The sequence below is a fragment of the Malaclemys terrapin genome, chromosome 9 (assembly GCF_027887155.1).
Source record: "Malaclemys terrapin pileata isolate rMalTer1 chromosome 9, rMalTer1.hap1, whole genome shotgun sequence".
Lineage (NCBI taxonomy): Eukaryota > Metazoa > Chordata > Testudines > Emydidae > Malaclemys > Malaclemys terrapin.
In genome coordinates this window covers 78,595,205-78,618,618 of record NC_071513.1, presented here as the reverse complement: position 1 = coordinate 78,618,618, position 23,414 = coordinate 78,595,205, and the positions used below count along the sequence as shown (strand labels likewise).

The 23,414-nt window shown below is 40.6% G+C and overlaps 1 protein-coding gene across 2 annotated transcripts in view; it reads right to left on the bottom strand.

The window, feature by feature from the left end:
• The window catches only part of RNF13 (ring finger protein 13), a 115,466-nt gene that overhangs the window by 4,797 nt on the left and 87,255 nt on the right, over window positions 1-23,414 (bottom strand). For both annotated transcript variants that reach the window (XM_054039694.1, XM_054039695.1), the window contains one exon: window positions 18,612-18,705. In XM_054039694.1, the coding sequence (XP_053895669.1) occupies window positions 18,612-18,705 (94 nt within the window). The remainder of the gene's footprint in view (window positions 1-18,611; window positions 18,706-23,414) is intronic.

Sequence of the window (23,414 nt, the reverse complement as noted above, 5' to 3'; positions counted from 1 at the left end):
TTTAATATTCTTATTAACAATGTATTTAAAATGTGTCTACATTATAATATAGAGGCATCAACTATCAGTGGAGTATGTTAATTAAAAATATAGTAGCTAAAGAACAAGCAGAAGAATATTGATTTTCATATGCCCCATTTTAATTTGACAGAAACTAGAATTCCTCTTTTTTTAGAGGCAGGAGGACTGGAGGAAATCAGAATAATGAACAAGGAGCTATTACTTATCTAGTCATAAGAGAAACACACACACACAACACTAAATAATATAAACCTCACAAACAAGATTTACATTATCAGTATGTTGCCCAGCATATAAACAATTTTCAACTGTCCTATTCCTTTTTACCATCTGTTTTTATTAAGAATTTGACTTACTACAGGGGGGGTCTCTGCTTTGGTCCAGAGAATCATAGGGTGTCTTGTGTATATGCCTGCAGACCTTGGCCCACCATAGGCTGTGGTCATGCCCGCTGGTCTCGTCTCAGATGGGAGGACGATGCAGACAAGCTGAACTGCCAAAGCTGAAGACTTTTAACACTAGTGTTCTCTTGCCTCAATGAATATTTAGATTCACATTCTTATGTTTGTTTTTCTATATACCTACGTGTATCCCTTCTAAACTTATCCAGAAGTTATACTGACTAATTATTTTCTTAGTTACATAAAGGAAACAATCTACAGTTTTATTATCATTTTATACAACACACACAACCAGACTAACAACTTAAAGCATTACTTTTTACAATATTTTTAATCTCTCAATCTGGTATTCTGTGTGGGCATTTAGTAACATCCTTGAAACATGTAGTAAACTGTTGCCTCAGTTGTTCGTTATTCTGTAATGAGGTATGCTAACAATCTAACCCCTGATAAATTGCAATTACTAAAGAAATACACAAACACTAAAACTATGTGATGGGCTAAATATTCAGGTAAAATACAGCAAGAAGATTCTTCAGGGGACAGGGAGGCCAGAACTAACATTCAGAAAAGCTTGCCCAGTCATATATACCAGGAGTGTAGCTTCTGATAGGTGTTATATAAAGCGGGGATGTAAACATGTTATGTGTAGCTACCAAAAATCTGTCTTGGTTGAAAGGTCTCCTGCATTTCAATCTAATGTATTTTAGGTTAGAAATTAGGGCTATCAAGCGATTTTAAAAAAATTAACCGTGATTAATCACACAATTAAAAAAATTAATCATGTGATAATTGTGCTGTTTAAATATTTTTGGATGTTTTCTACATTTGAAAATGTTCTGATTTCAATTACAACAGAAACAAAGTATACCGTGCTCACTCTATATTTTTATTACAAATATTTGCACTGTAAAAAACAAAAGAATTTTTCAATTCGCTTCATACAAGTACTGTAATGCAATCTCTTTATCATGGAAGTTGAACTTACAAATATAAAAAATAATTGCATTCAAAAACAAAACAGTGTAAAACTTTAGAGCTACAAATCCACTTCTCACTTTCTGGGGACACTGTAAATAAGAACAGGCGGTCGCATGGCTCTGTTGTAGCCGGCATTGCAAGATATTTACATGCCAGATATGCTAAAGATTCCTATGTCCCTTCATGCTTCAACCACCATTCCAGGGCACATGCGACCATGCTGATCATGGGTTCTGCTTGATAACGATCCAAAGCAGTGCGAACTGATGCATGTTCATTTTCGTCATCTGAGTCAGATGCCACCAGCAGAAGGCTGATTTTCTTTTTTGGTGGTTCAAGTTCTGTAGTTTCCGTGCTGAAGCGTTGCTCTTTAAAGACATCTGAAAGCATGCTCCGTGCCTCATCCCTCTCAGATTTTGGAAGATACTTCAGATTCTTAAACCTTGGGCCAAGTGCTGTAGCTATTTTTAGAAATCTCACATTGGTACCTTCTTTGCGGTTTGTCAAATCTGCAGTGAAAGTGTTCTTAAAATGAACAACAGACTGGTTCATCATCTGAGACTGATATACAGTAACTCCTCGCTTAACGTTGTACTTATGTTCCTGAAAAATGCATCTTTAAGCGAAACTATGTTAAGCGAATCCAATTTCCCCATAAGAATTAATGTAAATAGGGCTAGGGGGAGTTAGGTTCCAGGGAAACTTTTTTCACCAGACAAGACTATAATTTTTATATATATATATAATGTATATAATTTTCACATATACACCCAGTATAAGTTTTAAACAAACAATTTAATACTGGTACACAGCGATGATGATTGTGAAGCTTGGTTGAGGTGGTGAAGTCAGAGGGTGGGATATTTCCCAGGGAATACCTTACTGCTAAATGATGAACTAGCAATTGGCCGAGCCTTCAAGGGTTAACTCATTGTTGTTAATGTAGCCTCACGCTCTACAAGGCAGCACGAATGGAGGGAGGGGAGACAGCATGGCAGACAGAGACACACACCGTGTGTGAGAGAGATGCGCATTCCTCCTTTAAGTACGCTGAACCCACTCAAAGTACACTGCCTTTTTAAGTAGATCAGCAAGCTGAGACGGCAGCTGCTGCCAGGAAGCTCCCTCCGTCCTAAGTCCTGTCGTGTGTCCCCCCTGCTCTATGGAAGATGGGGTAAGTGCGGAGCAAGAGGGAGGGGAACACCCTGACATTAGGCCCCCTCTTCTCTTTTACCCTCCCACCCCTGTGCACAGCAAGCAGAAGGCTCCGGGGAGCAGCTCCAAGGCAGAGGGCAGGAGCAGCACATGGCAATCAGGGGAGGCACAGTTGAACTGCTGGCAATTAATAGCCTGCTGGGCGGCTGCCGCACAGGGAACTTAGAGGAACAGGGAGCTGATGGGGGGGGGGTGGCGGGGGAGGAGGGGCTGCCGGTCCACCCTGGTTCCAAGCCCCCACCTCCTAGCTGGAATGGGCTGCTCTTCCTGCAAGCAGCGGACAAAGCAGGCGGCTGCCAAACAACATTATAAGGGAGCATTGTGCAACTTTAAACGAGCATGTTCCCTAATTGATCAGCAGCGTAACAACGTTAACCAGGATGACTTTAAGTGAGGAGTTACTGTAACATGAAATGTATGGCAGAATGTGGGTAAAACAGAGCAGGAGACAAACCATTCTCCCCCAAGGAGTTCAGTCACAAATTTAATTAACACACCATTTTTTTAACTAATCTTCAGCATGGAAGTATGTCCTCTGGAATGGTGGCTGAAACATGAAGGGGCATACGAATGTTTAGCGCATCTGGCACGTAAATATCTTGCAACGCCGGCTACAAAAGTGCCATGTGAACACCCATTGTCACTTTCTGGGGATACTGTAAATAAGAAGTGGGCAGCATTATCTCTTGTAAATTTAAACAAACTTGTTTGTCTTAGTGATTGGCTGAACAAGAAGTAGGACTAAATCAGGGGTTCTCAAACTGGGGGTCAGGACCCCTCGGGGCTCGCGAGGTTATTACGGGGGGGTCGCGAGCTGTAAGCCTCCCCCCGAAACCCCGCTTTGCCTCCAGCATTTATAATGGTACTAAATATATAAAAAAGTGTTTTTAATTGGTCAGGTGGCTTTTTAAGATTTGGGTTTTTTAAATTGCAGGTTGTTACGGTTTGTTTTGCTCAATGCACATTGTTGGGAATAATGCACCTTTTGTTAGTCTTTCTAAAAAAGAAAATGCAGCACTTAGTATATTTCCGACTTTTTTTTATCTGCTTAGTTGGTTAGTTTTCTATAACACCTTTTCCCAATTACTCTGTGCAGTCTTGTAACACACAGAGCAGAACTTCTATTTAAATACCTTCCAGCTGATTCATAAAAGAAAAGCCTGGGACAGTAGGGTAGCAATCTGATGCTATCCACATATTTACACATAAATGAACTTGGTTTCAGCTTCCAACTCAGGGCTTAGCTTCTACTTCACATTACCGAAAAAGGATAGTCTAATTATTCCTCTTTTCTGCCCTGATGATTTAGGATTACTGCATACTCTTTTTAGGATTTTAACTAATATGAATTAAGAACTGAGCCACCTCATTAACAATAGGTCTACTTTAATTAATCAGTCTACTGTTTCACCTGATTTTTACCAAGAAGCTTTTACACATTTCCCATTTTCCCAATATTGAAATCTTAGTCACCTTGCAGTAAGAAAACATAATCATTTCAGAGATGCTTGTTCAGGTTATTAAAATAACAAATGGGGGACTGGAAATGTACAGTGTTCTTTACAAACATAATAAGGAGCATTCTCCACCCTAGAGCTTTCAATATAAAATAAATTCAGGAAAATAGATAATGTATTACACTTCAACAGCATCTATGAAAGGAGCTCAAAGTGCTTTGCAAACACTCTCAACATCTGGATAAGACAACATAATACTCCTCCTACAGAGGGAGATAAAGATGGGCAGGACTTGAACGAGATCACTGGTGAATAAGTGGCAAAGCTGGGAATAAAACTCCACACTCTTGACTCTTAGCCTCCTGACTTAACCATGCTCCCTGTTCACTTGTCTGTATTTCTGAAAATACACATCTACAGCATTCATTCACACAACTAAAGCTGTGCTGTACCCTAGTGAAGTCCTTCACGGGACTCTCTCCAATATTTAGGCAATATTTCGGTATTCTGGGGAGAAACCCCCCCTACTTATGTGTACTCCTGTCTCTCTCGTAAGATCTGATCCTGCAACCTGAATGCTTGTGCAACCCACATGCTCATAGTGATGCCAAGGAATGCAGTATCAGCCACACCCCTTTATCAAAATATGGATTATACTTTACTCATCTCAAATTTTATACTGACTGATGAACAGTAGATTACACTGGTGGTGTTGTGTGTTTGGTATCTGCTATATGTATTTTCCAGCTACAGGGAAAACAGCAGAAAGACTCATTGCTTTTATACTTTCTGAATTAAGCATTGCGTGTAAGATGAGAAGCCAAAGCACACATTGTATTCGGATGGGGAGACATTGCTTTCTGGTGGATAAACTGAATTTTGCTATGTGTGGGGTTGAGATTCATGATGTAAATCATTCAATATCCATCTAACATTGACCCTAGTGCAGTAAGTTCTTCTGTTATATTTCACAGTTGAGGGGTAGGGAGGGGGGGGGGAAATCTATCTATTGCTTGACTTCTGCGTTATGTCAGACACTATCAAATAAAACAAACCAACACAAGCCAAAACACTTTGCACAACAAGGCAAATTGGAAAAACTGGTTTGTTAAATATCAGTGGAGTAATAGCCATTGGGTTGGGATGGAAAAGGGTGAGGAGATGGAAGTTACTAAGGTGAGTGAAATATTATATAATAGACCAGCAGAAAGAATGTGTGCTGCAAATGTCTGCGGTGTGTTTCTGTGTCACCACTAGTAATTCAGGGAGAAATCTATTAAATACACCAAATTATATAACCTATTCATTACACATTTTGGCAGCAGGCAGGGCAATTAAGGTACACGCTGCTGCTACTACTACTACTACTATGTGATATTTATATCATGCTTCATGCTTTAAAAGTACTGCCCCAACATTAACTATTTAATCCCCACAACAGCACTATGAAGTAGATAAGTATTATCATTCCTACTTTACAGATGGGGAAATGGGGAGTGGGAGAGTGGTGGTTTTTTTTGTTTTTCTTCTCCCTATCCCTGCCCCCCCCCCCCCCCCCCCCCACACACACACACAGTGAGTTAGTGACAGAGCAGGGATTAGAACTCAGGATTTCTTTGTTCATGGCCCTGTGTTCAGGCTAGTAGAACACCAATATTATAGTAAAATTCTTTGCTGCCTCATCTGCTTTCCAAGCAGTAAGTCCTAAAAACGTAAGTGGTGTTACAAGAAAATTCTGGAGTATGCTGCTCTTGGAGAATGCATGTCATTCCTCGGGGGGAAGTGTAATTCCTCCCCAACCCCAAATATGGTGATCAGTTAGACCTTGACAATGTTGGCAAGACACACCAGCCAGACACCTGGGAAAGAATGTACTGTTGTAACTCAGAGCCTTCCTCCTCTAGTGTCCAATCTTTGCCTGTTGGGGATATTTGCTACTAGCAGTCACATATGGGCCATGTGCCATTGTAGGCAATCTCATCATACCATCCCCTCCATAAATGTATCAAGCTCAGTCTTGAAACCAGTCTAGATGTTTTGTCTCACTACTCCCCTTGAAAGGCTGTTCCAGAACTTCACTTCTCTGATGGTTAGAAACCGTCATCTAATTTCTTGATCCTATTACTCAGTTACAATGTATTTAGTGATCCTCTCTAATTACAGAATGGTTGCAAAGTTCAACACTGATATCTGGGATATTAACTGACAGTGATGGATAGTAGAGACAATGCATTAAAATACTGGATGGTTTCCTCTTCTCAAAAAGATGCTCCTTGAAAATAATGAAATTCTGAAAAATGGTTGCACATTGTTCTTGAAAATACTGATTTGACTGGTATGTTTGTTGGAAAGTGAATGGAGTCCTTAATATACAGTACTCATTCAGAAAGCTGCCCAGTGCTCAACCATCATACCCACCTTTAGACTGGATAATCAAAATTAAGCTTTATCAGTGAGGATTGTACAAGAACCGCAAAATTTAGAGGACAAGCAATATCTGATAGTGTTGACTAACCGAAACAAAAAACATTTCTCAAATGCCCTTTAAGGTCACCCCCTCCCAGTCCACCCCCCAGCCTTGGCTCATCTCCAACATCCACTTCCTCAACTCCCGCTCTTGCACAACTGAGTATCTCTGGAAGTCCTGCAGCCAAGATGAGCTCCTCCACTGCAAGTTTGGTCTCTCCTACTTCTTCAATTCTACCATTTTCTTAGTAAAACAACTCTGGTTTTTCCATCCTGACTGAATCTGAGCCCATAATCCCAGCTGCCAAATTGGACACCCTTAGGCAGCTTTGAAACTGTCTAAAATCTTAGCTAGAAGATGATATACATAACACAAGTCATATGCCCCCTCCATTTTTTCCCATGGAGGGGATTAAAGAAGAAGGAAATCTGCTCCTTTGGCCTGAAATCTGTCATAGGGAGGCAAGGCTAGGTCAATATGCTTTCAGTGCCCCTCCCTCCAATCTCATGAGTTCTGTGCTTCTGGAGCTTTTCTGTGTTTGGTTGTGGCGCCTGATACTAGGAGAGCTACTCTTCACATCACTACCCCCACAACAAACTTGTTGGGATTTTATTGGACAAATTGCATTATTTATATGGATTCTTGTGTTTTGCTTTCAAACCCCACTGGGAAAGGGATCCATCCAGGTACAGGCAAGGGAGCCATGTTACAATAAGAGAAGGTACTCAGGACATGCCAGCCTTTCAAAGGTGCCTTGAGATTTGTGTGATCCCCTGTGGATCTCACGACATCTATGAATTAGTAGGACCATGTCCTGTTGTGTTCTTCTCAGATGGCCAAATCCCACGTCCCAGACCATACAGCACCTTGGCAACTCATACCATTTAATTTTCCAGATGTTTTGCAGACATTCTCCTCATCCACCCACTAGAAACAGCAAAAGACTACAAGGGATTTTAGAAATTATGAATAAAATATTTTACTTAAATGTGGTGTGCAAAACCCCTCATAAGCACGCAATAATCTTTTAATTGATTGAGATACATAAATACACATTTATTAAACAGCAACAAAGGGACCTGTGGCACCTTTAAGACTAACAGAAGTATTGGGAGCATAAGCTTTCATGGGTAAGAACCTCACTTCTTCAGTCTTGCATCTGAAGAAGTGAGGTTCTTACCCACGAAAGCTTATGCTCCCAATACTTCTGTTAGTCTTAAAGGTGCCACAGGACCCCCTGTTGTTTTTTACAGATTCAGACTAACACGGCTACCCCTCTGATATTTATTAAACAGTTACCTCATTCATCTATCCGTAGAACTGCAATATTTCTGGTACCTATTAAGAATGCAAGATGGAGAAATAAAATTGCCAAGATTTTTTTTTATTATTTTTTTCTCCCTATGAGACCTGCAAAGTATTGTGCAGCCAGGCAGATGGGCTAATAAAGAACAGTAATTAGATCAGTGATAATCCCATTTGAAGGAATAAATCAATTTATAAATTCCTACTAAATAGCAGACCTATATTTATTACTATGTAATAATGTAAATGACATGTCACTAATCACTTCCTCTTTTGCAGCCCTTCATTTTGGAAAATTATAACTGTCATAAGGCACAATGGAGTCGAATATTTTTTGAAAAACTATAATGTACAGGATGTTTTGATTTGTTCTTAGATTTCAACATATGACCATATGGTGTCCACTCCCATCATCTAATACTGAGCTGAAAATAGTTACTTAGGCCTAGAGCCTCAAAGGTATTTAGGTGCCTGATTCTCATTAGGCTAGGCACCTAATTACTTTTGAGGATCTCAACCTTAGCGTAAAATTACCCATACTCTTACAGTGTAGTATATATCACATTTTTTAAATGTGAAGATTGAGTCAAAATTTTCAAATTTAAGCACTAGTTAGTCCTTAAATCCATATTTAGACACTTAAATAAAAGTCCTGACTTTCAAACGTGGTAAGCAAGCCACAGCTCTGAAAATCTTGGCACTGATATCTAAATGTGGATTTAGACCCTAACATTAGGCACCCAAACTTGAAAATTTTGGCTTAATTCTTTTCTTTTCTCCCCACATAGTTCATGTGCTTTGATCCCATCAAGGACAAGTCACATCTTTATTTTCCCATGTTCTACTTTCCCCAAGATTAAAATATTTTGTTTTCTGCATGATCATTTGAATACACCGTTATTCCTTTGCTGTGCAAGATTTGAAATCTATTTGATTTTTGCCTTAAATTCCATGTTAATATAAATTGCATCTCCTTGCTAGCTTTTCTGTGCTACAATATAGCCCAATTCACACATTTTCTATTCTTCATACTGTTCAAATTTCATTACGGTCAAACAGCATAGTAGATGGAGTTGAATTGGTCATGTATTTGATAGCTAATTTTTGGTACAAATTAAACAGCAAAAGATATGAAGCCCCACTGATTCTGTGTGCCCAAGATTTTGCCTATTCTTATTTGAATAACATTTTTACAACATGAGAAATCAGGACACACACATTGTATTGAGAATCCTTACTTTGGTTAGAGAATCCTTACTTATGGTTTAGTTCTTCTACCACGTACCTTTGTTATGTGGGGTCACTCAGAGAATAGGCTCAGAGAATCCCATGTTAATGGGAAAGTGCACAAAAGCCACCCCATAGAAGGTGTCTTCCATTCCAGTTGCTAACCCTACTTACTAGGTAACTGTTGTAACTCTTCAGACAAAGGATGGGATACATATTTTGTCAGTGTGTTTATCTGTCATGAATATTTATATAGTGGGCTTTGGATCATGACTTTACTGAAGTCAATGAGAAGATTCCTATTGACTTCAGTAGATTTTGGATCAGGCCCCATCGCAAGATAGAAAATCTGTGTGACATCTTGTGTTTTATATTAAGTTCTTTTTACAGATGGTAGAGCACCCTACCTCCACAGAGACCTATTTTGTCATGTAATCTTTTGCCTGCTATCCGATGTTATAACACAGAAGTGCACCTCATGTGTTATGGGTGCTAATGGATTTTGCATTAGTGCCTTGGAAAATTTTATCTTCAACAGAAGCATCAATCAACCTAATTTGATTCCTGTATTGCCAAGTTGATGTACAACAAATATTGGGCTAAATTTGTCTTCGGTGTAACTTCTCTGAATATAGTAACATCGAGGATGAATTTGGTCCATGCTGTCTAGACATATGATCACAGTGATCACTTTATTTAAAGGAGCTTTGTAGAATAATAGGGCTGAAGTCTTACTATGACCTATTTTTTTGTGTGTGTGCAACTTTAAGGGGGAGCTATTCCTTTGTCTTGTCATCTCTAAGAAATTATTATATGAGGACCAAAAACTTCATAGCAACTCACTGATTTACCAAAGACCTTCCTGAAATTTTAGTATCAACAACTCAGCTAGATTATTGGAATGTTGCTTTGAAGCTTACCAGCTAAAGTAGCTTGAAGAAACCCAAACTAAGGGGAGAAAGCATTGCTTTTTCTTGCACACACCAAACATTATATGCATCAGCTACCTCTACTAAGAATTACTATTTCCCACCTATTTAGTCTCAAACTGGCTTATTGCTCTCAAAATTGTCACTTATTGCCTTCTCTGCCCTCTTGTATGTGGAGATGGGAGTGATACAATGTGTGGACATGGAGAATCTGTGTGCATGGAGTGGGGGGGTAGGTAAAGACTAAGGGAAGAGCATATTGATTGGATGATGAGAATGGAAGGAAGTCTGAATGTATTGGTTAGGGGTGAGAATGGAGTCTGTTACACCACAGATTGGAGACTGGGGGTGAGGCTAAGAATAACCAATGATCAGACAGCTAAGGATAGATGGTCCCATTCAGTTGTGTGCAGATTTAAGACGTTTTGGGGGGGAGGGGAGAGTATAAAGAGTCTGAGGATAGGAGGATTAGACTATGGGTAGGGTTGTTTATGGGGGAGGTTGAGAGAGAGAAATCAGGACTAGGGATCACAAAGGGACATAATGGGGAAGGACAGAGAAGGGAGGCGATATTAGAAGATTGAGTTTTACAAATGCTCAACACCAGGATTTAACTAGCTTTTAGTGTTCATTAAACACAATCCAATTTTGAGTATACAATGTCATCTCAGTGTAACAGAGGCTCATCTAGCTATTGATCTGATCTTGAATTGCTGGTAATTTTACCCATATGTAATATCAGAATTAACAGTTCTAAGAACAAATCCCACTTTAATACATTATTGATGTGAACTGCCATGTACTCACTCTATCACTTCAACAAAGGCAACTTGATCAAATATTTATAACTTTTTCCAGCTGTTTGTATATTTAAGCAATAATTTTCAGAGAGAGTTAAGTACAAATGGTTTAAAGTTCAAATACCCTAAAGCCCATTGCATTGTAACTAAACAACAAGATCTACAACTAACACAAAAATGAAGGCTGCTGTTCACAAGCCCCCAGGAATAGTAAACAACATGGAAAATCTGCTTTAAAACTTCCTTTCAATAGCCCAAGTATTGCCTCTTTGCTGAAAGTCAGTAGAAAAGAATTCAAAATATCTGTACTGCATAGTCAAGGCTAGATTGTGCCCTGGTCCTATGTGGTTGCATGGGGCCATAAGGAGAAGACTGACCCCAGCCCTCTGTGCAGCAGCCTAGGATCTTCCTGGATTGTGGCTCTGGGTACAGCAGGGAAAGTAGGGGCTGCATGCTCAATACCACCCCCACAAGCAAATGGAGAGAGGCCAGACCCATGATCCATATATCAGCCAGCAGGACAAGGAATATGCTACACTCTCTGTTCCCTGGTGTAAGAGGGGAACCTGGAGAAGTATTGTACTTTTTCTGAGACACAATTTCTTCCTGGAGTTCCTGGGTCAACACAGTTATGCACCACCCAATACTCAGGGCTAAGACTACAGCCTCTATCTACCCTTGAGCACACACCTCATTTATTGCTAAGTCAGTAGTTGGGATTAGACAGAAAGAAGAAGACTACAAGATACACACACATCAAGGAGCTATAAAACAATGCCACACTGAAAATGTGATATTCATAAGAATTAGATGGTAAGGGTCAGATCTGTGTGCTAGTTCCACTGAAGAATAACATTCATGTAAAGCTGAACAACCCTATTGAGATCCATCTTTATATCCATATAACTGAAAATAGAATTTGGATCAACAAAGACTGCATTGGTATGACTAAACAAAATTTTACCCAACAAGACTGCACCAGTGTAATTGAGAAAAATCTGGAGTATTAACTTCAGTCTCTATAGACCTAATTACTTGGGTCCAAATGACTTAATCTGAGGACAAAATGAGGACCTTTAAGTTTGGTCAAGCAGGAACTCAAAAGGAAAGTGGGCCAGATTAATCTCTGATGTAACCCCACTGACTTCTCATGATGTATCTACATCAACATGAATTAAATTTAGAAAGACAGTACAGGGTTGGTGAGGAGGAGTGTCAGCAATGTCAGTAGGGCCACTATTAGTCATATGGAAGGTCTCGGGAGGATTACTACTATAAAAAAATATGTAGCTGTGTTGGATTCTCTGGTGCTGCTGTTTGTGATCGTTGCTATTACTGGTGAGTACTTAATTCACTAGCTTCTGTTTGTTGGGGGATAGAGTAAAGGGGAATTGCTTTTAATCAACTCTGATGGGACCTTCAATATCAAGAACTGGTAGTTCTGAACATTTTGCTAACGAAGACTCGGCATGGGATGCCCAGGACTACGCTGAGACCCACTTGCTTAGAAAATTTTCAACCTAAGTCTAAATGGCTACAGAGGAAAAGGAGTATGGTGTGGTGGGATTAAGTCACAAGTTAAATGCTGTCAAGTATCAGAGGGGTAGCTGTGTTTCCTGCCTCTGGAAATTTCCACTACATGCATCTGACGAAGTGGGTATTCACCCACGAAAGCTTATGCTCCAATACGTCTGTTAGTCTATAAGATGCCACAGGACAAGTTAAATGCTGGTGAAGCTCCATTAGATCAATAGTGTAGTTGCATCTGGGATGCATTTTCCCCTTCAAGCATAAAGGCTTCAGTTTCTCATGCAGGAAATAAAGATCTATCTACGAATAAGAACTAGCTCCACAAAGTGAGAAACAGACAGATGTGGATCTGTTTCACAGCTATTCTTACAAAGACTATGCCTTTTAAAAAAATAAATAAATAACTAGCTTACAACAATGGATCAGTTTAAAGAAAAAAAAAAAACACCCCCCAAAATGTCCTACAAACTAAAATTAGCTCTGGATTTATGGGATGAGAGAACCCAGGTCCTTAATTAATCCATATCATTCTAGGATTTTTAAAAAATATTTTTTTCCAGATACATCTTTGGTATAGTGCTATCCAAAAGGTTTTACATTCAACTCTAGTATGAGCTGGTAAATTTTAAATCAGTAGCGGGGGAAAAGAAAAATAAACAGACTAAATTCTTCTTTGGTCTAACTCCATTGACTTCTATCGCATTACATGAGAGGGGAGAGGGCAGAGCCTGAGGCCTGAGCAGCAATGGAAGGCTACTGACCTCTAGCTGAAAAATGTTATCCGCTAACAGCAGAAGGCTGTGAAAGCTGACAGTCCATTCTATTCCTGTTACTAATTTTAATAAGATAGCTCAGTATGGCCCATTTCAGACTTACTGTATTCTAAATATTCAAACAGAAGTTTTGCATTCTACAATACTCTGATTAACACTGATAATTAGTCATTCTAAGTCACATCATGCAGGATGTGGAGAGTATCCTGGGTGGAGCACAGGATTGGTTCCAGTTGCTTCAGGTATTGCTACTCTCATTACTGAATGATCAAATTTTCTATATACGATATCAGACGTAACAAAAAGGTTAAAAATAAAGTTGCTCTGATGGCTAAGATGCAGGTTTGATCTCAGATTTTATCTAATAATGCTGATTGGTATGGAAGAAAGGGAGCTATATAAAGAGGTCCATAAGTTTGCCACAAGTGGCATTTTGCCACAGAAACATTTTAAATGATCCACTGATGCTTGATTCATATTTTTATAGAACAAAGGGTTTAGTCTCCTCACAGCTTGCTGTCTGAGTACATTTGCTATAGATACGATAAAAGCTAATCAGAGAATGTCAAGGTCCTGCACTTCCTTACCCTACTTAGAGGTCACTAACTATCTCCCCTAAATACAAAAGTGAGCTAATTAGCCAGCCATGTTTTCTGGCTGGGAATGACTCATAGACTTTAAGGTCAGAAGGGACCATTATGATAGTGTGTGCTGCAAATGTGTGCAATATTCACACACAGATACATGCATGAAAAAAACTCTTGGTTTTTACAAATGATGTATTTTCAAAATATTAAATACTTTAAATTATGTATTGATTGTAAAAAAGTGGTGAATCTATATTAAACACAGAGGAAAGTTGTGGTTTTTAAAAAAAAATTTGCTTTTGCTTGTGTGTGTTTTACTCTTTCTATACTGCTCTGAAACCCCAGTTGTATTGGATCTTGGGTATTTTTGTCCCTCTTTCCCTTATCTTCTCCCCCTAAACAATTAAGGTTTCCTACTATGTTTTGACTTTCCTCTTTCTCCCCTAAAAAGTCTTTATTCAGAAAGGCTTCAAAGGAGCATAATTCAACCTCCAAATTGGAACACTTCAAATCTGTACACTTTACAAACTTCAAATCTGCACAGAAAAACTGCATTTATGCATGTAATGCAGATCGTTGCCATTTGTAAGAGCAAAGAAAAGGTGACCTCTTTTTTTAGAGACAGGTGGAATTAAATTAAAATTAATGGAGATATCCTATCTCCTAGAACTGGAAGGGACCTTGAAAGGTCATAGAGTCCAGCCCCCTTCCTTCACTAGCAGGACCTCCCAAGTACTGATTTTGCCCTAGATTCCTAAGTGGCCCCCTCAAGGATTGAACTCACAACCCTGGGTTCAGCAGGCCAATGCTCAAACCACTGACCTATCTTCTCTCTCCCCCCCCCCCCCCCCCCGATCCTGGTGTCACCTGAAGCAGTCACCATCCAGCTGAACAAGTAAAATCAATGAGTTTGTGTATAGATCATCTTCAGACCTCCCCCAGTTAGACTTGTCATGATGCTACCAAGAGAGCTTTCTAGGAAGACAATCCCTTTCTTAAAAAGCTTACAGTCTAAATTAAAACAATTAAACAAGAGGAAAGGGGAGGGAGAACAAGGCAAACCACGAAATGAGTGAGTAGGTTGTTACAAATAGATACTCTGGCTACAGGAGCTATGTATACAATTGGGATGGTACTGAGACATTACTCTTTCTCTCTCACTAAACACATACAATAAATAATTAACAGTAAACCCCATGAACTGACTTGCTTGAAGGAACACTAAATTGTGTTTTCAATGGAAAATGCAAAAAAAAAAAACAAAAAAAAACCCCAACATGCTTAATATTTCTGGTTTTAATTAGGGATCCTTAACAGGGAGCAAAATTAACATTAGCCTTTTGGCTTGAGATCACTCCTTTATAGCCAATTCTATCCCCAGAGAAATAGAATATTATAGCAAGGTTCAGTCAACCCTGTAAAGTGAAAAGCTTATTAATTTTTTATGAGACCAACTTTGCATATGACACTGAACAAACTCTTAAACTGAACAGCTGCTTTGCAGGTAGTACCTACAATGTCATTAATAATGCAGGAATGTTATCAGAGGCAGTGGAGAACTGCATATGGCTCTGTCCCTGAATCTAAACCAATCCCTAAAGTGATATTTTTGCACACCCAAATACATTGCACATTAACATGAACTTTGCAGTAGCCATTTATTTTTATGAAATGCTCTTCAATTGTTACTTTGTACCTACTCCTAGCTTGTACAAATGAACTATTACATGGCAAAATTATAGTGTGTGTAAAAGACCAAAAGTGAAGTGTGCAGTAGATACTCCTTTTCTTCGGAAGCAGACCAAAACATGCAGGACATTTTGAGACAGCTGTTAAGAAAATAAGAACAGCCATACTGCATCAGACCAATAGTCCATCTAGCCCAGTATCCTGTTTTCTGACAGAGGCTGGTGCCATATGCTTCAGAAGGAGTGAACAGGGCAATTTATCGAATGATCCATCCCATCATCCAATCAGCTTCTGGTAGTCAAAGGCTTAGGGACACCCAGAGCATACGGATGCATCCCTGACCATCTTGGCTAATAGTCATTGCTGGATCTATCCTCCATGAACTTATCTAATTATTTTTTGAACCTAGTTATATTTTTGGCCCTCACAACTTCCCTTGGGAACAAATTCCACAGGCTGACTATGCACAGTGAAGTACTTCCTTATGTTTGTTTTTAAATTATCTGCCTATTAATTTCATTGGTAACCCTTGTTTGTGTGTTATGTAGAGGGGTAAATTTAACACTTCCTTTTTCACTTTCACCATACTATTCATGATTTTCTAGACCTCTATCATATCTCCTCTTAATCTCTTATGCAATCTGAACAGTCCCAGTATTTTTAATCTCTCCTCATATGGAAGCTGTTCCATACCCCAATCATTTTAGATGCACATTTGTCACATTTTTCCAATTCTAATACATCTTTTTTGAGATGGGGCTACCCGCACTATACACAGTATTCAAGGGATGGATGTACTATGGGTTTATATAGTGGTATTATATTATCTATCCCTCTCCTACTGGTTCCTAACATTGTTAGCCTTTTTGAATGCTGCCACACATTGAGCAGATGTTTTCAGAGAGCTATCCATAATGACTCCACAATCTCTTTCTTGAGTGGTAATGGCTAATTAAGATCCCATAATTTTGTATGTATAGTTGGGATTATGTTTTCCCGGTGTGCATTACTTCACACTTATCAATGTTGAATTTCATCTGCCATTTTGTCACCCAGTTTCCCAGTTTCATGAGATCCCTTTGTAACTCTTCGCAGTCAGCTTTGGTCTTAACTATGATGAGTAATTTTGTATTGTTGGCACCTCACTGTTCATCCCCCCCCTTTCCAGATCCCAGTATGATCTGTGAGGGACCCAGCTATTCACCTCTCTCCATTGTGAAAACTGGCCCTATATTCCTACCCTTTGCTTCCTATCTTTTAACCAGTTACTGATCCATTAGAGGACCTTCCTCTTATTCCTGGCTGCCTACTTTACTTAAGAGCCTTTGGTGAGGGACCTTGTCAAAGGCTTGTTCTACTGCACTGAATAAAATAAATTATTGACCTTTTAATTTCTCAGTGTGCATTTAGTCATTTTGACTAACTTTTAGTGATTAACTCTATACAAAATAAATATTTTGGAATTAAATTTTTAACTGATCACATCCCCTGGCTTTCTAGGAGCATTGGAGGGAAGGCAGCACACACTGCAGAAAAGTGGGTAATTATACCCACAACACAGTTCACCTTATCCAGAGCCTCTAAACAGTGGGCAACCTACATGCCCTAAATACTTCTGTTTCCAGACACATGACTAAATAAAACATCACATTGTCTTGTAGTCGCTGTCAATGCAGTGAGAGAAAACAGGAAGGGAACCATTGGGGTGTGAAGGAGCTGACAGTTAAAATTTAGGACATAAGAAATAACCCTAAGTTTAACACTGGCTTTAAAGTTACTCCTGAGGGAATTCTGTGCCAAAAAAATAAAAATTCTGAGCACAATGTTTTAAAATTCTGAAAAATTCTGCATATTTTTATCTGTCAATAAATAAATGTGGAGGCTCCAGCATGGCAGTAGGGAGCACAGGCCACAGGCTGCAAGGGGATGGGAGATTACCCTGCAGCCCTGCCCCCGGAACACAGATTGACACAGCGCAAGAGCCGGGCCTGCCCCAGAAACGCCCGAGGGCCCTGCCTCTCCCCTCCATGCGCACCAAGGGGACAAATTCTCACAGCACACCCAGCCCTGGCCCCCAATCCAGGTGTGGGGCAAGCAGGCTCAGTTGGCAAGATCCACGTGTGGAGGGGATTAGTGTGGGGGAGATCCGGGTGTGGGGTGGTTTGTGGGTGTGGGGGACTCAATGGGGAGGTCCGGGTGCTGAGGAAGTAGGGGTTGGTGGGGTGCTGAGGGAGTGGGGGTTGGTGGGGTGCAGGTCTGGGTGCAGCTGGTTGGGGCTCAGTGGGGTGGGGATCTGGGTGCAGGGGGGCTCATCTGGGTGGGGATCTGGGTGCAGGGGTGATGTAGGAGGGTGGGGGTTCAAGTGTGGGGCACAGCAGGAGATGGTCTGGATAAAGGGGGATGGGCTTGGTAGGGGGGTCTGGATACAGGGGTGAGGCTTAGCAGGGGATTCTGGTGCAAGGGTGAGGCTTGGTGGAGGCATCTAAGTATGAGGGGGTCTGGATATACAGGGGTTGGGCAGATGGGAGGAGCAGCTCCCCGTACAGTGATCCCTCCCACTGTGGCTGAGACGTGATGGGGCAGGAAGTGGAGGAGGGGGTGTGGCGCTTCCTGCATCTGGGGGTGGATCTTATCCGGCTTCATCCATTCCTTGCAGGGGAAGAGGAAGTTCTGTCTTCCCCAGCCAAACTGGTACTAGCAGCTGAGCTTGGCGCAGGGTAGGAGCCACAGGCCAGGGCACCCCAGCCACACCCCCAGCAGAGATTTACCTCTCTGGCAGCTGCTACAATCACCCAACACGATGCGCCCATGCTCCTGGGGCAGGGCGTGTGACCACTCTTGTGGCTTCCCTTTGCTTCCCTGTCATTTTCTGCAGAGAAGCAAAGAAATCTGCGAAGGACATGAATTCTGCATGTGCGCAGTGGTGCATAATTCCCCCAGGAGTATGAGGTGTATAAAATACCATAATAAACTCCTAAAGCACAACTGTACATGTAGGGTCTGCTCCAGCTCCCATGGAAGCAAATGTCAAAACTCCCTCTAATTCAGTGGGAGTAGGATCAGGCCCAAGATGTCTGTTTTGTTAGAATGTGCTTTCATTTCAAATGGCACTGTCCAGTTTAAGTAGTCTCAGAATTGGTTTTCAAAGCTATAAAAAAAATCCATTTGGTATTAGTATTTATTTAAGACCAATGGAGTTGGATTATTTAGACAATCAAGATCCACTTGCCTTTCTTAAATTTATGTACCGGAAGCTTCTTAAGCTGATCTTTTCGAAGCCGATTCCTTCTTGCTCTATGTCTATCTTGCACAAATTTTGTGATCTGGAAAGAAGCAGACATAAATAAGATGATAGAAACATAAAAGGTAGCAATATAACAATGAAATAGCCAGTTTTGTTTTGTGAGCAACCATTCTAAGTTAGCCAAAGATGAACTGTCCCCAAGATTGGGGTAACATACAGCCATATTTGTCCCAGCTGGACTCAAGGGCAAAGAGGTATACACACAAACAGCAGTGAAGCAGGATAATTTTACACCAGTAAGATCTCTAGATGATCATGATACTAAAAGCTGAATATATATAACATTTATACAGAAAATAATTTAATAGGAAATAATGGCAAACTCCTTGCTGTACCCTGTACAGCCCCACTGAAGCAGCACCCTGGCTTAAGTCAATGGGGTTGAAGGTGGTGTAGTCACGGCAGTATATGGCTCATTTGGCTTGATTTTGTTTTCATTTACAGTGGTTCTACACCAGTGTAACTCCACAGGCAGATTATTCCCTGCTTAGTAGGAATTTATTCGTAGCACCTAGCTTCAGTTTCCCTTTTTCTAACTTCAGGCTGTCTTCTATCTTGCTCCCTTTGATCACACAGAATAAATCCTTCTTATTTTTCTTACAGTCCCACAAATATTTTTAGTCTGTTACTATGTCCTGACTTTGTATGATGAGATTATTTTCATGGCCAATTTTAGAAAGGAAATGATGAGACCGCCTTATCTACAATGGTGCTAAAAGACAAACTGAACAATCCAACTTGGAAGATGGCAGAGCTCACCATTTTGATAACTGTAACAATTATACAGCCAAAGCAGAAGAGACTGTGCAGCTAGCTACCTTATGGTACAATAAACACTGTTGAATATTAGTGTCATAAACAACGTTAACTTTCCTTGCCATCTGATAATCACTTAAGGAGTTGTTTTCACTTTCTGACTGTAGTAAGATGAGGCCCTGAAACATAAACCCTTATCAGAGGCCCAGTATGAGGCCTGAGGCCTGAACTAAAGTAATGGTCAAGACTTTGCTAACATAAAGCAAAGTTAAGCTGTGAGCCAGAGGCAGGCCCTGCTCACAGAAGCTGGCAAGGGCTGATACCTAAAAGGTACTGGACACCAGATATCAGAACATTCGCATACTTGTACATTCCACACACAACAAGGAACAAGCTGACCCATCCCAATGACAGGGCCAAAAGAATAATATGATGAATAGAGTTGTTTTGTTCAAACCAACATGTACAAGGTGAGAGGCAGCACCTTGTTACGTAGAGGGGTTGTACCTTGCTGCGTAGAGGTAGCACCTCAATACGTCAGGAGTGATGTGTAACTTGTTTGTATCTGTGTATAAGAATGCATCCCTGAGTGGATATCTTTGTCCAGCCTAGGGGGCAGTGGAAAGTCCCGCCACTGACTGAGCTGAGTCCATTGCCAGGGGGCACATAGTCGTAGTACGTCCTCTAGAGTAAAGTCTAGAGGGAACTATTACTGTGCTTCATTTGACAATAAACCTGGCCGACGTGCCTTCATACCTTACTAGAGTCTGTGGTCACTGGGGGTTCTCTTCGGATCTGCTGTGTCAGCTATCTGCGCAGAGCTAGGGCAGCACACAGAGGGAACACACGAACGCAGCCGATTGATATCAACAATGAACAGAGCAGAGCACCACACCGGGAGCATCTGACAACACTGACCACTGCTATTCTTATAAAACTACCCCTTATCTCTTTTTTGTTTAATATAATGTAAGTATAAATGTAGGTATGAGTAATACAGACTAAATACACAATGTGTGTTATGAACATGCTATCTGATGACAGTTTAACTGAAATGTTGATATCAATGTAATTCCTCCCTGAGGAAAACAAACTTGCCATTTTTTGCTTTGCATTTATATCATATTTAGATGTTCCTGTTGTTTGGAGACTGAATTTCCAGGCATTTTTTTTCCAGGTGTGAATTGTTTAGTGGTAGGATTCTATGTTTGTATTTTATATAATTTAAAATAAAAAATAAAGAATAATAATGTAGCATGTATTAAATGTATAGGTGTATGATTTGATTATATTTTGCTAACCATTTTTTTTTTTTTTTTTGGAATAGCAGAAAGGAATGGCCTAATGGGCCACTGGTAAAGATGCATTAGCCAGAATTTGTATTTGAAGCTGATTTTAAGGCAGTGACAGACTTCAGGGTTACCATTATGTTATATAGGTAGAGCATTTTAAAATAAGTAAAAAAATGCAATGATTTTTTGCATTGCAATTTGATGTTTTTGTTGAAATGTTTTGTGTAAATTAATTTTGTTTTGTGTGTGAACGAGGAATGTGTGTGTTAAAAAAGAAGTGTGAAGGCCATTACCAGACCGGGTATTTTAGGAAGGAATCAAGGACAAACACAAGGGTGCCAGGAGATTACAACATGCTCCTATTGAAATGTTACTTTTAACAACTTTAAAAATAAAACAGGCACCTATCAATGGGAACAAAATAGGTGTAATTAAAACCAGCCTGGGGTAACTCCCTAAAAAACTTAATAAAAAAACAAAATAAATAAAAAAAAAATTAAAAAAACAAGCACTCATTAAACAACAGCGTGATGGTGCAAAACTCATTGGTCCCAATGAAGGAAAATCACTATATAAACAGGGTGCTTGCCATGAAACTTTGGGTTCATCCTGCCAAGATTTCCCTGGAGCATCATAGCGCGACCGACAGAACCTAGCTTCTCCCTACCTGCAATAAACCTAGCTGACCACTAGATTGATCCGGACTCTGGACTGGTAACTATAACATTGACTGGCGGGACTTTGTGTGTGTGTGATTGAATGCATATGCTAATTGTTGTTTTTCCAATAAATGAGACTTATTGCCTTTTCCCCTGAAAAAGATCCTGTGTGCTTCTTATAAGCATAACAACTGCAGTTAATCATCTGGGATTTAGATGCTAGACAGCCTCTTATTTATTTCCTATTTAAAACCTGAGCGTCATGGGAAGAAGTGTTGGAGGACCAATTCCAACAAATCTTTAGAGAGAGCATGTCTGGTTTCTGTTTAGGGTTCAGTCCAGTGGCTGAAGCGAAGGTCTGATTGGATATCTGAGTAACCTCTCATTCATGACTACAGAGAAAAAGGAACAGGACACAGGTCAAATGTATTTCTGCCCTCAACTTGTTAGCAGTGTAGGACAAGTTTATAGCCACACACTGCACTGAGGTGTAAAAATCCAAGGTGGTATTTTACTTGCAATTCAGAGTAGGAGATGCCCTGGAGATGAATGTATTTAAATAATCTGTATCAGAGGGGTAGCTGTGTTAGTCTGAACCTGTAAAAAGCAACAGAGGGTCCTGTGGCACCTTTAAGACTAACAGAAGTATTGGAGCATAAGCTTTCGTGGGTGAATACCCACTTCATCAGACACAAGTAATGGAAATTTCCAGAGGCAGGTATAAATCAGTATGGAGATAACGAGGTTACTTCAATCAGGGAGGGTGAGGTGCTCTGCTAGCAGTTGAGGTGTGAACACCAAGGGAGGAGAAACTGCTTCTGTAGTTGGATAGCCATTCACAGTCTTTGTTTAATCCTGATCTGATGGTGTCAAATTTGCAAATGAACTTGAGCTCAGCAGTTTCTCTTTGGAGTCTGGTCCTGAAGTTTTTTTGCTGTAAGATGGCTACCTTTACATCTGCTATTGTGTGGCTAGGGAGGTTGAAGTGTTCTCCTACAGGTTTTTGTGTATTGCCATTCCTGATATCTGACTTGTGTCCATTTATCCTCTTGCGTAGTGACTGTCCAGTTTGGCCAATGTACATAGCAGAAGGGCATTGCTGGCACACGATGGCATATATAACATTGGTGGACGTGCAGATGAATGAGCCAGTGATGTTGTAGCTGATCTGGTTAGGTCCTGTGATGGTGTTGCTGGTGTAGATATGTGGGCAGAGTTGGCATCGAGGTTTGTTGCATGGATTGGTTCCTGAGTTAGAGTTGTTATGGTGCAATGCGTGGTTGCTGGTGAGAATATGCTTAAGGTTGGCGGGTTGTCTGTGGGCGAGGACTGGCCTGCCTCCCAAAGTCTGTGAAAGTGAGAGATCATTGTCCAGGATGGGTTGTAGATCACTGATGATGCATTGGAGAGGTTTAAGCTGAGGACTGTAGTTGATGGCCAGTGGAGTTCTGTTGGTGACATTGATGACATCTTCATCATCTGGAGCCATGGGAAGGAGACCCTGGAAGAATTCCACCACAATTTCAACAGCTTCCACCCCACCATCAACCTCAGCGTGGACCAATCTACACTGGAGGTCCACTTCCTAGACACTACAGTACAAATAAGCAGTGGCCACATTAACACCACCCTACACCGAAAACCCACCGACTGCTACGCTTACCTTCATGCCTCCAGCTTCCACCCCGGACACACCACATGATCCATCGTCTACAGCCAAGCGCTGAGGTACAACCGCATCTACTCCAACCCCTCAGACAGAGACCAACACCTACAAGATCTTCACCAAGCATTCTCAAAACTACGATACCCACACAAGGAAATAAGGAAACAAATCAACAGAGCCAGACATGTACCCAGAAGCCTCCTGCTACAAGACAAGCCCAAAAAAGAAACCAACAGAACTCCATTGGCCATCACCTACAGTCTTCAGCTTAAACCTCTCCAACGCATCATCAGTGATCTACAACCCATCCTGGACAATGATCTCTCACTTTCACAGACTTTGGGAGGCAGGCCAG